This window comes from Leishmania infantum, chromosome 34 (genome assembly GCF_000002875.2).
Source record: "Leishmania infantum JPCM5 genome chromosome 34".
Classification (NCBI taxonomy): domain Eukaryota; phylum Euglenozoa; class Kinetoplastea; order Trypanosomatida; family Trypanosomatidae; genus Leishmania; species Leishmania infantum.
The window spans coordinates 331,532-346,403 of record NC_009418.2 but is presented as its reverse complement, the minus strand read 5'-3'; the positions used below and the strand labels follow the sequence as shown (position 1 = coordinate 346,403).

The following is a 14,872-nucleotide window of genomic DNA, read 5'->3' as shown; positions in this document are numbered from 1 at the left end:
CCACACACACCAGCGGGCAGTGTGAGGGCCGGCTGCGACGCCTTCCAGTCACGCTGGCACTTCGCCCATCATGTCGATGGCGCCGACGCGTTCAGCGGCGCGGGTCGCTCCGACGCAACGCCGCCCACGACCTCACTGCCGACATCAGTAGCAATGCATCGCTCTGACCTCCCCACGTCGCAGTCACCAGACCCTGTCACCGCCAGAAGCCGCTCGGCATTTCGCAAGCACAGGAGGGGAGGGGGGCTGCCCGGCTTCTCCACGCACACACACACCGGGTACGGGAACCTGTGATACCATGCCAAGGTGTCTCTCGTAACCGCGGTCGATATCATCAAGCCGAAAAAACAGGAAGCAACGGGCAACACAAGAACTTACAGAAGTGAGAGAAAGGGATGAGCACTCTCCCGTGTGCGGCCTCATATCAAGAGCCCGAGGAGGCGGATGCAGGTGAAATAACAGACAAAAAATTATTCAAACAGGCCGCGTCAGCATCTTTTGGGGCCCGGTGGTGCCGCTCCGTCACTACTTGGCAGCCGGAATGATGAGGAAGGAGCACTGCAGCTTGTCGTCGATGGTCATCACGGCAGCGTCGTTGTCGAACTCACCGCAGTAGTTCGGCGCAGAGAACACGGTCACAAGCTGACGGCTCGCAAAGAACCCGTAGCCACGTTGCACAACTTGATGCGCGCGCACAATCAGGTCCATGTCCACCATATCCAGGAAGTCGTTCACAATGTCCTCGCCGAACAGGTAGCTCACGCCGCGGTCGCTCTCCAGGAAGCCGCGAACTTCGTTTTCTGGATCGGCCCACAGCAGATCGCACAGGATGCCGCGATCAGGCACGTCGCACGGACGAAGAATCTCGTTAATGGCGGTAAGATCGGTCAGGTCAGGACTAAGGCCACCGTGCATGCAGATGATCTTCTCGCTAATCACGCAGCACACGGGCATCGTGTTGAACACGTCCGTGAACGCCTTGAACAGCTTGATGTTATACCGCCGCTTCACATCATCGAAAAACCCGTACATCTTGTTGATGCTAGCGCACTCGTGGTTGCCGCGCAGAAGAAAGAAGTTCTCGGGGTACACAATCTTGTAGCAGAACTGCAGGACGATCGTCTCGACGCTGTGCTTGCCGCGGTCAACGTAGTCGCCGAGGAACAGGTAGTTCGAGTATGGGGGGAAGCCGCACTTCTCGTAGATGCGCAGCAGGTCGTAGTACTGTCCGTGCGTGTCGCCACACACGCGCACAGGCGGGCGGATCTCGAGGAGCATTGGCTGCGTTATAAAAATCTCTCGGACAGTCTCCAACACCACGCGTATATCCTCCTCCTTGATGAGCACCTGGCGTTGTGCGGAGGCACCACGCACCGTCAGCAGTTTCTCTATTAGCGTCTGCGGCACTGTGGAGGAGGAGGGTGAGGTAGAGCTCGCCATCGTTCTATGTGTCGTTTTGCTTGTGGATTGTGCAGGTGTGGGTGTGTATGCCTGTGGCTGGGATGCTAACCCCGGGGTACCGCGTCTCTCTTTTCCTTTCGATGATTCTGAGCACCAGTGATGGTTAATGCCTTCCGTCCTTTGAAGAAAAAAAAACAAGGTTGAAAAGATTAGCCGTCTTCTCCCTCCCCCAGAGAAGTTAAGGAGGATGTGGGGGGGTAGGAAGGGGGAAGGGGGAAGGGACGGTGCGGGCCGTGCACCTTAATGGTGTAAGTACTCTTACCTGAAGAGAAAAGGAAGAAACACAAAAAAAAATGGTTGAACGCAGCAGGAAAGCAAAGGCACTAGGAAGTGCGTCTCTCGGCCTGTCTGTTTCTGTCAACGGTGGTATGTGCGTACAGCACCTCTCCTTCTCTTCGCCCTGAACAACAAAAAAAAAGTCTGTGAAGGCAATGGGAAGCGAAATGCTGCTGTCCGTCCTGACTGGTCTGAGTACTCTCGGCACCTCCTCTGCACCAGCTCTTTTCTGCGCTCGTGGCGACGATGAACGGTTGCCTCGGCTGTAACCTCTACGACGACAACATGAGGTAGCGTATCCTCTTACGTGCCTGTACGGCGGCCGGCACAACGCGCAGCGTCCAATCCAGCGTTCCGGGTAGTAGCTGTAGATGCGCACGCACACACGGGGAATGGGAAGGTGAGGTAGCATACAACAAATGCGAAAAAAAAAAAGGAGATGGTCACAACGCAGACAGAAAAAAAGAGAAAAGCAACGATGCTCAAAACGAAGCGGTTCGCGATATAAAGCCTGCAAAGACTGACGAGCAACAAGACGGCAGACGCACGTAAGACAGAAGCGCAGCGCTTCAGTACACAAGATGTACTTGTCGTACACACAGGCTCACAAAGGCGTGCGCCAACGCGGTTGAGCGTTGGTAATGGGAACCTGTTGAGAGGAATACAGAGGGGATATGGAAAAGAAACCGTGCGCAGATGCATAATCCTATTTCGAAGCGTTTGCAAGCAGATGAACGAAGGTAAAAAAAGAAGGGCAGAAGAGGAGCACACGCGAGCTTAACCGTTAGGCGCAAATATCCCCCCCGCCCCGAACAAAAAAGACGAAGAAGAGAAGCGGCACAGTATGCGTGCAGCGCCCTCGTCTTTGTTGTTGTTCGCTGTTTCTAGGTAGGCGGAGAAGGAGGAGGGGGAGGGGCTTTACTATATGGTCGGTGATATTTTCTTTTTCTTCGCTCCATACGAACAGACACGTTCACGGATGCGACGCGAGGGTGGCGGTGAGCAAAAAAAAGGAAGAGCGGGAGAGAGGCGAAAGGACAACAGTGCAAACAAGAAGACTCCGTGAAAGGCACTCCAGTTCATCCGCGATGCGCGTGCGCGGGCATGCCGAGGGAAGGAGGTGCGGCGGGGAGGAGAAAGGGAAAGAGTGCAGATGAGAGAGCCGAAAAGATTGTAGCGTTCATCACAAGTGAGCAGAGAGGCGGCGCACTCGTGCATGGAGGGCAGGAGGGGGGGAAGGTTCCCTGGCGGGAAAAAGACTGCAGCGTCTGAAGTGAAAGGGCAGAGGCGAAAAGAGAAACGAGCACACGTTCTCTACCGTCGGCACCGTGCCGACTAAAACACCCACTCGGGTTGGCTGAACTGACGGGAAATACATGTGCGCTTTCCGGATGTGACGATGAGCACACACACGCACACGGGCACGAAGAGGTCTCCCCCTTTTTCGTCACTTCTCTGTTTTATATCGAACAAAGAAACGAGCGCTTCAACATCGATGCGCCTCAACGTGGCCTTGTCTTTTTGGGGCGTGTGGAGGGTTTTCAGTGAGAGTGAGACCATGCGCCGAGTTGAGCGGGGTAGCAGAAAGGAGTCTGAGAGCTCAGCTGTGCTGCTGTTCAACTCCCCCTCAAACATTACGGCTCGCTCTCTTGTGTGCGTGCGCGCACGCTTTCTTCACATGTTTTCTTCTTTTTCGCTCTGAGTAAAACGTGTGCTTGTCTTTCTATCTGAGCCATGAAACATCTTCGGAAATGACGAATAAGTAAGGCGGGTGGGCGGGGTACCGATGGTGAGGGCCTTAGGGGAGGGGAGAGAGACAAGCCAAAGGAATAGGTGATCTGACGGAGTAACGCAACAAGGGCCAGCACAAAACCCCCAAGCAGACACGCATACCTGCATGCATCCCGACAACGTCACAGGGAGGTATGTATCGAAGAGCACGCACCAGCTGTTCAATGAAAGAAGGAGGAGGAGATGCGACGAGAGAAACGGAGCAGCTGGCGGGGAGAGGGCCAAGAATGACGACATCGTTCAATCAGCCAAAAGGTCACACCCGTGCATACACGAGAACAGAGAAAGCGTCACGTGGTAGCTGCAGTCGTCTCTGCGTGCCGGCTTGAGCGCGCTTGCGGGCAACGGCGGTGACATCAACAGAAAAGGCAGATAGATGGCGAGAACACATTTGAAAAAAAAAAGACTGTTAAACCACGGCACTGAGTACGCAGTCTCCCAGACGCAAAAATATCGAATCACCGCAGTCGGAGGGTGACAACAACGAAAGAGTGCGCATGACTGTTTTCCTAAGATGCAGCCAAGGTTGCTTTACGTTGATCCAAGTAGGCGTTGATGTTGTCAGCGACGACACGCCGTCTGTATCCCTCTTTTCAGTCACACCTCCGGCAGTGACCTGTTCACGAACAACACAGACACCCACAGAGCAAGCATGTCCACAAGATTACCATCGCACAAAACGCCATGCCCCACGCTCATTTGTGGCAAAAAAAAAGCGAGAGACAGCAAAAGTGGAGATTGCACCCTTCATCTCCTTTCCCGTACGGCCCCCTCCCCGCCTCCTCTCAATGCTTGTCAAAGACCCTGCTCTTCTTCGCGTTTATTTCTTCTTTTAGGTCTGCCTGTCCTCTGTTTGAACTTCCGGAAATTCGTGCAGCGGGAGCATGCCGGCGACACAAAACCGCTAAACGCTGCCGAGATAAGAAGGCGCATCCATGAGAGAGGGTGGCATAAGCGAAAATGATAACGAGGCGTGAAAGGCACCAGCTCCATCAAAAACAAGATGACACTCGCTGTGCGAGCCCCTTCACGGTTAAGAACGTCCAGTAAGAACGAAAACAACAGCAATGGCAAAACACAAACGCGAAAGGGGGAAAAGACGCCAGGGCCGTCCGCGGCTCTGAGCACACTACACGTGCAAACTTAGAAAACACGCCACAACGCATAAAACCCCCCTCTGACCCCAAACCAAACAATTGATACGCCGATAAACTCTGTCTCTGTCTTTGTCTCTATCTCGTGTGTGTGTACGTGTCTGCGTTATACAGAGAACAACGGCACGGATATGTTTGCTCTTGCCTCAGCGTGAGCCCATCCTCCCGGCCATACAACAGGAGTCAAGCCCCACTCCAGCCCTCCCCGGCCCTGCCACAGGCGCACCCCGCGTGGTGCAATGCAGCCAGAGACGCATGCCTCACAGCAATGCGCACACACGCAGTCACCTCAGCACCGCCCCGGCCTCGCAGGTCGCCTCACAGCCGCACCCATCACGCACGCCACCACCTCGCGCACCCCCTCGTGCGGTGCCCCAGGCCCCCCGCCACACACACCAGCGGGCAGTGTGAGGGCCGGCTGCGACGCCTTCCAGTCACGCTGGCACTTCGCCCATCATGTCGATGGCGCCGACGCGTTCAGCGGCGCGGGTCGCTCCGACGCAACGCCGCCCACGACCTCACTGCCGACATCAGTAGCAATGCATCGCTCTGACCTCCCCACGTCGCAGTCACCAGACCCTGTCACCGCCAGAAGCCGCTCGGCATTTCGCAAGCACAGGAGGGGAGGGGGGCTGCCCGGCTTCTCCACGCACACACACACCGGGTACGGGAACCTGTGATACCATGCCAAGGTGTCTCTCGTAACCGCGGTCGATATCATCAAGCCGAAAAAACAGGAAGCAACGGGCAACACAAGAACTTACAGAAGTGAGAGAAAGGGATGAGCACTCTCCCGTGTGCGGCCTCATATCAAGAGCCCGAGGAGGCGGATGCAGGTGAAATAACAGACAAAAAATTATTCAAACAGGCCGCGTCAGCATCTTTTGGGGCCCGGTGGTGCCGCTCCGTCACTACTTGGCAGCCGGAATGATGAGGAAGGAGCACTGCAGCTTGTCGTCGATGGTCATCACGGCAGCGTCGTTGTCGAACTCACCGCAGTAGTTCGGCGCAGAGAACACGGTCACAAGCTGACGGCTCGCAAAGAACCCGTAGCCACGTTGCACAACTTGATGCGCGCGCACAATCAGGTCCATGTCCACCATATCCAGGAAGTCGTTCACAATGTCCTCGCCGAACAGGTAGCTCACGCCGCGGTCGCTCTCCAGGAAGCCGCGAACTTCGTTTTCTGGATCGGCCCACAGCAGATCGCACAGGATGCCGCGATCAGGCACGTCGCACGGACGAAGAATCTCGTTAATGGCGGTAAGATCGGTCAGGTCAGGACTAAGGCCACCGTGCATGCAGATGATCTTCTCGCTAATCACGCAGCACACGGGCATCGTGTTGAACACGTCCGTGAACGCCTTGAACAGCTTGATGTTATACCGCCGCTTCACATCATCGAAAAACCCGTACATCTTGTTGATGCTAGCGCACTCGTGGTTGCCGCGCAGAAGAAAGAAGTTCTCGGGGTACACAATCTTGTAGCAGAACTGCAGGACGATCGTCTCGACGCTGTGCTTGCCGCGGTCAACGTAGTCGCCGAGGAACAGGTAGTTCGAGTATGGGGGGAAGCCGCACTTCTCGTAGATGCGCAGCAGGTCGTAGTACTGTCCGTGCGTGTCGCCACACACGCGCACAGGCGGGCGGATCTCGAGGAGCATTGGCTGCGACATGAAGATCTCGCGCACCTCAGTGAGCACGGCACGGATTTGTTCCCCACGGACAAGCAGCTGTGGAGGCGCGCGATCGCACTGAATCATGATGAGCCGCTCTATGAGCTGAGGCGCCGTGGATACCCTGGAAATGATGATGGAGGCGACTCGTGGTTCAGGAGAGCAATGCGAAAAGAAAGCGAGTGCAACGAAGTGTGTCACGGAGGCGGCGTAGTCGACAGCAGGCAGGTGGAAGCACCACAACAACGCAAAAAATATCCGCAGCAAAGGTAAGCATACACACGCGAGCACATCTCACAATACAGAAAAATACACTCACACGCACAGCCTTACTCCGAGAGAAACTGCAGAAAAGTAAAGAAGGAATAAGGGAGGATAACGCCACGAGATGGAGAAAAAAAAGAGTAACGCTTCTACGCGGAGGGAGGGAGAAAGAAAGAGAAGCCGCGACGACACCAAACACGCACGCACTGAAACGAACAACGGATGAAAGAGAAAACGAAAAAAAAATGTGAGTGAAACTAGCTGCAAGACGCTGAAGCGTACTCGGCGTGTGTGTGTGTGTGTGTGTGTGTGTGTGTGTGTGTGTGTGTGTGTGCTTACTCCGTTTCGCTTTTCGTTCCCTTCCGCACCCCAGCCTTTGTTTTTACTCTACTCAGCATTAGTTCCGGCTGTGATGGTGTACACCCCTTGCCCAATCAAGGAGAGTAAAGAAGGAGAAGGAGCAGGGGGTGGAGTCTCCCTTTTTCCTTTGGTTCGCCCGTTCTTGAGCCTGAACAGAAAGAGGGACGGCGCAAATGAGAAAGTGAGAGAGAGAAAAAAAGGAGGAAGAGGAGGTAGTGGTGGTCATGGTGTAGCGAAGAAGCGGAGAAGGATTCTAAAATAGGGTGCATCCACACAAGAAGCCCGCAAAAAAAAAAAACACGCACACACAAACGAAAAAAAAAAGAATACAAAGAAGTAAAGTAAGCAGTATAACTTGAACCTCCCCCAAGTCCCAAACTGAAAGAGGGAGAGTGAATGCTGAGGGAAGAGAAGGAAGCGAGCTCCGGTGGAGAGACGACAATATGAAGGAGAGGCACAGAAATATATCGATCTATATAACGGAGCGAGAAGCGAGTGAGTGAGACCGTGCGTGTCGAGCAAAGCGATAGCGAAACCAGCGGTATAGCAGAGAGCTCCAAAAATGGGTAGCTCTATTGTGTTTGTTGTTGTTACGGCGTGTGCGTGTGTGCGTACTTCGCCTTTCTTCGTACCCGAAGCACAGAACGAAGGTGAACGAGAGAACGAGTGACTCCAGAAAGAAAACAAAAAAAGAATATGCACTGATGCGTTTGAGATGGTTGTGTGAGACGAGGGAGCCCTCGGAGAGAGGAAGCGAGCGGCACACCCTCTCACAAGACACACGGAACGAGCGACAGATATCTCATCAGAGGAAAGAGAAGAACGTCGATGCAGAAAACGAAAAAAAAACTGAAAAAGAAAGTAGAGAGAGGTGAAAAGTAAGAGCGGTGAGCAAAATAGATCCACGGTGCTGAGCTCGCGGCCCTAAGAATGGTGTTCAAAGAGACGGAAAAAAAAAAAGAAAGAGTGAGGTTGTAGAGAGACAGGCAAGACCAAGCCCCAGTGAGAGGTGGTACGATGTTGCGGAACAGTGGGAACGCACTGAAGAGAAGGTATCTGTGTTGCTCAAGAAAGAGGCTAGGATGTCTTGATGAAACGCTGCGCTGTCGCTTATGTGTGTTTTCTTTTTGTTCATGCGCTTCGTTTACAAAAAAAAAAATAGCAAAAAACTTTCCGCTGCGTCACGGAGCAGAAATTCAGCTCAAAGAGGAGAAGAAAAAAAATAAAAGATCTTTCACTTTCCGTGCTTGCCTGTATGTTTTCCCCCGTTTTCTCGACTCCGTGGCCTCGCCCTGTCTTTTTTGTGATACGGCGATAACCTGCTCTCCTGCCACGCCTCTGGGCACTACTGATGCTGCCTTCCTCTGCGCCTCCACCGTCAGGAGAATACTTCCGTAAAATCAAGAAAGAAAACACCAAAAGGAAACCGAAAGAAGAGAGCGTGTCTACGGCTCGCTCGGCCAACATACGTAGAGCCCTGCAAAGCAGTGAGTTGCCTTGCTTTTTTTTTTGGAACGGAGACGAGGCAAAGCAGACGCGGCCGCTGAAACCTACGCGTGCGCCGACCCGCAATCGGGGAGGGGCGAAAGAAGAAAAAAAGGAAAGGAGGAGCAAGCGAAGAAGACAGTGCAGAACCCGTCAAAGATGACGAAGGAAAAAAAGGGGGAAATGGTTTTTTTTTGTCCGAGCCCTTTTCGAGCAGCTCGTCCTGCTCCCGTGCGAAGGAATCCAAGACTCAGCCAGAGGACGGTGAAAAAGGTGTTGTACTGTGCTTCTATTTACTTTCTGGGTGTTTGGACGATGCTTCAGTAGGGCGCCCCCACAACGCAAAGGCGGCGACGGCGACGCGAGAATGAAAAGTGTGAAATAACAGCAGCATAACAAAAAAAAGAGAAAAAAGGGAAGTAGAGAACAATCGACCCAAAGTAGTGCGGTGTTCTAGGCAGGATGACGATGCAGCCACCCTCTCCAACGAGGAGGAGGGAAGCGTCGCAAAGGTGTGAAGACCCACGGGCGGGCAGACGGCGGAGGTGAGAGGGGGTGTATGCGGAGAATGGGTGAGCGAGCTCGAGGTACCTTGATAAGTATGTGAAGCAGAGAACGAAGAGAGAGGCGTGCAGGCAGCGGTGAAACGCACAATATCAAGAAAACGCCTTGTGCGAGGCGCGCCACGAGAGAGCAGAGTCAAAACCGAGCAAATAGCAGAAAAAAAAAGGGGCTCGAGTGAGGCGCGTCCACAATGAAGTGAGAAAAGCACCCAAAACGTGAAGGCGAAAAAAAGAGAGAGCACCAGTGCCTGTGCGATACCCTGCAGGATAAGAGACAAAGAGGAGGAGGGAGGGGGAAGAGAGCGGGAGACAAAACTGCGTGTGTGTGTCTGTGTGTGTGTGTGTGTGGAGCAAGGGGATGAGCAAACCACCCACTGCGATATGGAGGCGACGTAGTCTGTACGCTTGATGATGTTTTCGATGGCGTGTGTGAGAGGCGGGGACGTGGGGGGTGGATGTCAGCAGGGACGGGGAGAAGCGTTGTGCGCCGAGTTGATGGAAGTGCAGTTGAGGGTGGAACACAATCAGGGGTTGGATAGAGAGAGCGGGGGGAAGAAAAGAAGCGTGGCTGTTGAAGCGCGAGACAGACCCTTTGCGGTGTTTGCATGCAATGGGGGGACGCTTGAGAATTTGAAAGGTCGCGCCGCCGCCTTCTACACATCCTCATCGAAAGAATGGTGATGAGAGAAAACGGCGAAGGCAACAAAATGAGCAACATAGAGGAAGCGCCAGCTATCAAGCTGAGGAGCTGCGCATCTCCCTCACCCATCTCACAAATCATGAATAACCTGCAGTCCACACCTCGAGCAAACGCAAGTATGCGCAGCTGGGCCCAAAAACACAAAATGAGCGGATGTAGTGGCGAAAGAGGAGAGAGGCAATCAGCCTGAGAGGCGTTCCCCTGAAAGCCTTCAGAGAAAGCAAGCGAGAGAAAAAGAGTAGCGTAGCAACCACACACGCCTTGGCATTGCGTATCTGCCCTCTTTATCTTTCAAATCCCTCAGAGATGATTTTAAAGAGTCCGCACAGATATTCTTTTTTTTTTGCAATAGAAAACAGGGTATGTGCGTACACACAATGAGACGAACCCACGCACCCGCACACGAGACTCCCGCGCTCTCCAGCCAAAGGGCGCTCAGCGAATGGGAAAATAAAAACAAAAGATGAAAGCAATGCGATGATGGTAATGGAAACCGAAGAGAGAAGGACAAGCAAAGGCAGCAGACATCCAGAAGCTGCGTAGCACAGGAGGGTCGAGGAAAAAGGAGGGATGCCACTGCAAAAACGCAGACACTTGGTCTTCCCCTTCCCTTAAACAAACCGCAGCCCTCAAACACACATTTTTTCCAGACAGATGGCAGAGGATGGGAAGAAGATGGCACATGGAAGTGCGAGAGAAGGGGGTGGTTGACGACAGAATCTATCCCTGTTTTTCTCAGCTCCATCGGCTGCGCTGCTCCTCACTTCGTGAAGGCCGAAGTTGTACGCGGTCATGACAGAAGAAACAAAAAAAAGACAGCAGCATCCAAGGTAGTCACAAACAAGACCGCAGAGAATTGAGAGAAAGGGGGAGAGATGCGTTTGGGGAGGTATCCAAGATAGCAGAGGCGCACGGCGACGATGACATCACGCGTCCTTAGCGGACACGGCGGTCAAAGTACTCTCGCGAGTCCGCTCCTTTGCTGGCATCCATCCCTGGCAACGCCGAGGCAGAGAATGCGTAGACAAAGTACATGAGCCAGTTGTAGACGAAATGACAGAACCTCTCTGGCATCGTCTCCGCCGCCTGAAATCCCCCGCATCGCGTGGCGCGCTCCTCTGTCAGGGAGGGAACGAGCGCGCTCAGCGCGGTGTGCACTGATTTTAGCTCCACTTCCTCCTCGTCATCCTCGCTGTCGTAGGCTCGGACGGTGTGCAAGGGTATTGCCCGTTGGCTCATGCGCTTCTTCACCGCTTCCCATTGTGCGTTTCGCACCTGGCGCATCCGCTCGGCCTCGCTGGCTTTGTCGACTTTCTCGCGAGCCTCTCGGTCCTCCTGCTCCTTCTGCAGAGATTCTGTCATATTCATGACATGCTGCATCGAAAGCATGTCGCACTTACCAGAGCCATCACCGGCGGTGCGATGCGAGCCGTACGTGCTGCTGTCAGACTGTGACGAATTGCCTGTCGCTGATCGCTCAGGCGGAAGGACGTGGAAGGGCTCGTTGTCCATGTACGCCGCGTTGCTGGCTTCGTCGTCATAGCGGTTGCGCCGGCGAGACGCGAGGAAGCTCATTGCTTTTGCAGCCGGTGTCTTCAGAGCTTCTTGCCAGAGGGTGTGGGTATGTCTCTCTGTGCTGCGGCGGGGATGGCGGTGATGGGGTGACGCAAACGTGCGTACACTGAGTACCGTCGCAGGAACCGATGGCTAGAGCCAGATGCTCAGGGTGTACTTCGGTTTGGGTATGCTGCGGTGTGGCACTAGAAGCTGAGCCTGGAAAAAAAAAGAGGTCCTATGGCTGCGTATCCACGAGTTTGTTTCTTGTAGAAGCGGTAGCAGTCAATGACGTCAGCGCTCGTGGCTCGAAATGCAGCTGATCCGCTGTACACACCGACGAGCACATACACGTAGGCGCAGTACTAGATCAAGGTAAAAAGAAGGTGCAGTGCTGGGCATATCGGAGGACGCACAGGTCAAGGAAGGTTGCGGAGAGTTTGGCTGAGAAGCGGACGGCACAGAGAGAGGGAGAGAGAGAGGGACACACAGACCCGGTGCTCATTGACAAGAGACAAGAGCAGAGAAAAAAACGCCCGCATCGCGCAGCATTCCAGACGTTCGATGCATACACCGGTTGTGAACACCTCCGCTCGGCGAGCGTGCCCGCGACACCGCATGTGCATCTCACATGAACGCACCAACTCTCTCGCGCGCGCGTCGGGTCCCTCTGTGCCGACCAACTCGCGCGAAAAAAGGGCGCGTTCGTCGAAGCAGCTCCGTAGAGTGTGTGTCGAAGATCATCACACAACTTTTGCCCTTACTTGTCTTATTAAAACACGAAGCGCAAGTGAAAAGCCTACAACGCCACACAGGCTCGGCACTCCCGTTCACGCACGCATCACCCGATAAAAAGGGGATACGGCGTAAGGAGAGCAAAGAAAAAACGCGGTGGACCGCATTGCGGGTTGCTCACGGTGTTTCACTTGACATACTGCTCCCACGGCGCGTGCCAGTCCGTTTCAGCTACGCCTCCTCTACTCGTTTCGTAACTGCTCAAAGAGATCGAAGATAGCGTTAGCGTCCCGCATGTCAACGCCGCCCCGCAAGCGTCCACCAATGTCGATGCGGCTCTCCACAACGGAGTTGCACAGCCCAATGGATTTCACCAAGACGTTTGCCAGCAGTCGCGCGTCTAAATCACCCTGCTGAATGGACTTGACGTGAAGGTCGTCGTCGACGCGGTTGTTCTTGGAAGCGACAATGCGCTCGTTGAAGCTTGGAAAGACAACGTCAGAGAGCCGGAAAAGCGAAAAGCGCACCGGACTGCGCGACTTTATCAGAATGTCGTCCGGTAGATCCGAGAACCGACTGCGCCACCAGCAACCCCAGTCCCCACCCGGCTGCCGCTCCTCCAGCTCATCAGCCCCCAAACTGCAGCGCGCACCTGGGCTACCGCTCTGACTAAGCAGCGTCTGCTCCTGCAGCTGCACAGCCTTGCAGTACCCGCGCGGGTACGTCAGGAGTCTGCGATACCAGTAAAGCGGCGATAGACACGACCCGTGCACCCACAGTGGCGTCAGGGCGACGAAGTGGGCGTCGACGCGGCGACAGGCGTCGAGGGCGTGCAAGAAGCCGCCAAAACGTCGGCCGCTCCCAAACCACGACCCGGGGCTCCACCATGCAGCCGAGGAGCTGAGACGATCATCTGCCCGCAGCGCCGGGCCGGACGCCTCCTCAAGCGCAGCGGCAAGGTAGAACACGACGCTTGCGTGCCGCATCGAAAACTCGAGGTCCTGCGTGGACCCCACGTCGCCCTCGACGAGCTCCAGGGCGAAACGCTGGTCGCAACTGGCATTGGCGCTGCCGGCGCTGGGGCCCCCAACACTCCGCGAGTTGCGGAACTCATATCGCAGCACGTGGCGGTCCTCCCGCCGAGAGTCTCTGTAGTGGAGAGACGCCGTCAGTTCCAGCTTCTCCGCCGTACCGCTAAGCTGCCTGTACCCCATAGACGCCAATCGATTTTGCTCACGCTGGCCATCTGCAATCGGCAAAAAAAGCGACTTGGCCTTTGCAATATCGCGTGCCAGCACTGTCACACTAACGCCGCGGCGCAGGTACTGCTCTGCTACGAACTTGCCCATCGTCCCGGTGGCACCGACCAGCGTCACCGTCTCGGCTGCTACGCCTGCGGCCTCCGCCGTAATGCAGTGCACAGGCGCTGCATTTCTGTAAGGAAAATACAAGAGGCGCAGCCCGTCGTCCTGAATAGCTGGATACGCGCCGGCGCCAGCGCGGCCCAAGCGTCCCTCGTACACCGTGTCTGCTTGGCGCGTGTTCTCCTCGCGGAAGACGCTGAAATACGGCGCCTGGCAGGCGCGCTGCACACGCACGCGCACGCCAGTGCCCCAATCATAAGGCGTGTGCGGACGTCCAAGCTGGCTCATTCCTTCATCCAGCTCTTCTCCCCTTCCCTGTCATTCCTGCCGCTGCCCTTGCCACTTCCCTTTGTGTCGCTCTCGGGCCAGAATAGCGGCACTCAGTGGTGGGAGGGTGGCGAACGCTTTGCGGAAACAAAAACAAATGGAGAGGAGAAGGTGATGTGAGCAGGGGAATGTGGGGTAGGAGAGGCGGTCGGGACAGTGCTTGTCTCCTTTTCGAGGAGGGGAGGGAGGCACCACCTTTCCTTTTTTTTCGGGGGTGGGGAGAACAGCAGTGATGGGTATTGTGGAGAGCAGATCCGATGGAGGTGGAGGAGGTAGCAACGTGAGAAAGAGCAGGGAAGAGAGAACACAAAGCCCAAGAGCAGTCAAGACGGTGATTCTGGCAACAGAGTACGGCCGTTCGTTTTCCGCTGTTTCAGCCTTTGCCTTTTTCGCTTGGTTTAGGCTTTGGGTCTGTGCGTGGACGCGTATTCCTTTGGCTCTGGAGAACGCCCGCAAAGCTGATTGGCGGGAATTATGTTCCTTTCTCGACGTGAGCCCATCCTCCCGGCCATACAACAGGAGTCAAGCCCCACTCCAGCCCTCCCCGGCCCTGCCACAGGCGCACCCCGCGTGGTGCAATGCAGCCAGAGACGCATGCCTCACAGCAATGCGCACACACGCAGTCACCTCAGCACCGCCCCGGCCTCGCAGGTCGCCTCACAGCCGCACCCATCACGCACGCCACCACCTCGCGCACCCCCTCGTGCGGTGCCCCAGGCCCCCCGCCACACACACCAGCGGGCAGTGTGAGGGCCGGCTGCGACGCCTTCCAGTCACGCTGGCACTTCGCCCATCATGTCGATGGCGCCGACGTGTTCAGCGGCGCGGGTCGCTCCGACGCAACGCCGCCCACGACCTCACTGCCGACATCAGTAGCAATGCATCGCTCTGACCTCCCCACGTCGCAGTCACCAGACCCTGTCACCGCCAGAAGCCGCTCGGCATTTCGCAAGCACAGGAGGGGAGGGGGGCTGCCCGGCTTCTCCACGCACACACAGAGAGAGTGGGAGGGGATGTACTGGGCCCTGTGACACCACCACGTCCTGAGAGGTGTGACCCGTCATCAAGGGCAGCGAAAGGGAGACTTATAACCAAAAGAGTGGGACAATTGAGAAAGTGAGGGGAGGGAAACAAAAAGAAGACTCGCCCTTGGCGAAAATCC

General features: G+C 55.4%; 4 protein-coding genes across 4 annotated transcripts; all 4 read right to left on the bottom strand.

The window, feature by feature from the left end:
- Window positions 1-525: 525 nt before the first annotated feature.
- Window positions 526-1,440, bottom strand: LINJ_34_0830 (putative serine/threonine-protein phosphatase PP1; the record flags this gene model as incomplete). Its single annotated transcript, XM_003392731.1, has 1 exon — window positions 526-1,440. One exon carries the CDS (start codon window positions 1,438-1,440, stop codon window positions 526-528), a length of 915 nt encoding a protein of 304 aa, XP_003392779.1.
- A 4,153-nt stretch (window positions 1,441-5,593) lies between these two features.
- On the bottom strand, window positions 5,594-6,445 carry LINJ_34_0820 (putative serine/threonine-protein phosphatase PP1; the record flags this gene model as incomplete). The annotated part of the gene is made up of 1 exon (XM_003392730.1): window positions 5,594-6,445. The coding sequence occupies one exon, from the start codon at window positions 6,443-6,445 to the stop codon at window positions 5,594-5,596; it is 852 nt and encodes a 283-aa protein (XP_003392778.1).
- A 4,221-nt stretch (window positions 6,446-10,666) lies between these two features.
- LINJ_34_0810 (conserved hypothetical protein) lies at window positions 10,667-11,305 on the bottom strand (the record flags this gene model as incomplete). Its single annotated transcript, XM_003392729.1, has 1 exon — window positions 10,667-11,305. The coding sequence occupies one exon, from the start codon at window positions 11,303-11,305 to the stop codon at window positions 10,667-10,669; it is 639 nt and encodes a 212-aa protein (XP_003392777.1).
- A 956-nt stretch (window positions 11,306-12,261) lies between these two features.
- On the bottom strand, window positions 12,262-13,671 carry LINJ_34_0800 (conserved hypothetical protein; the record flags this gene model as incomplete). Its single annotated transcript, XM_003392728.1, has 1 exon — window positions 12,262-13,671. The coding sequence occupies one exon, from the start codon at window positions 13,669-13,671 to the stop codon at window positions 12,262-12,264; it is 1,410 nt and encodes a 469-aa protein (XP_003392776.1).
- Between the last annotated feature and the right edge of the window lie 1,201 nt (window positions 13,672-14,872).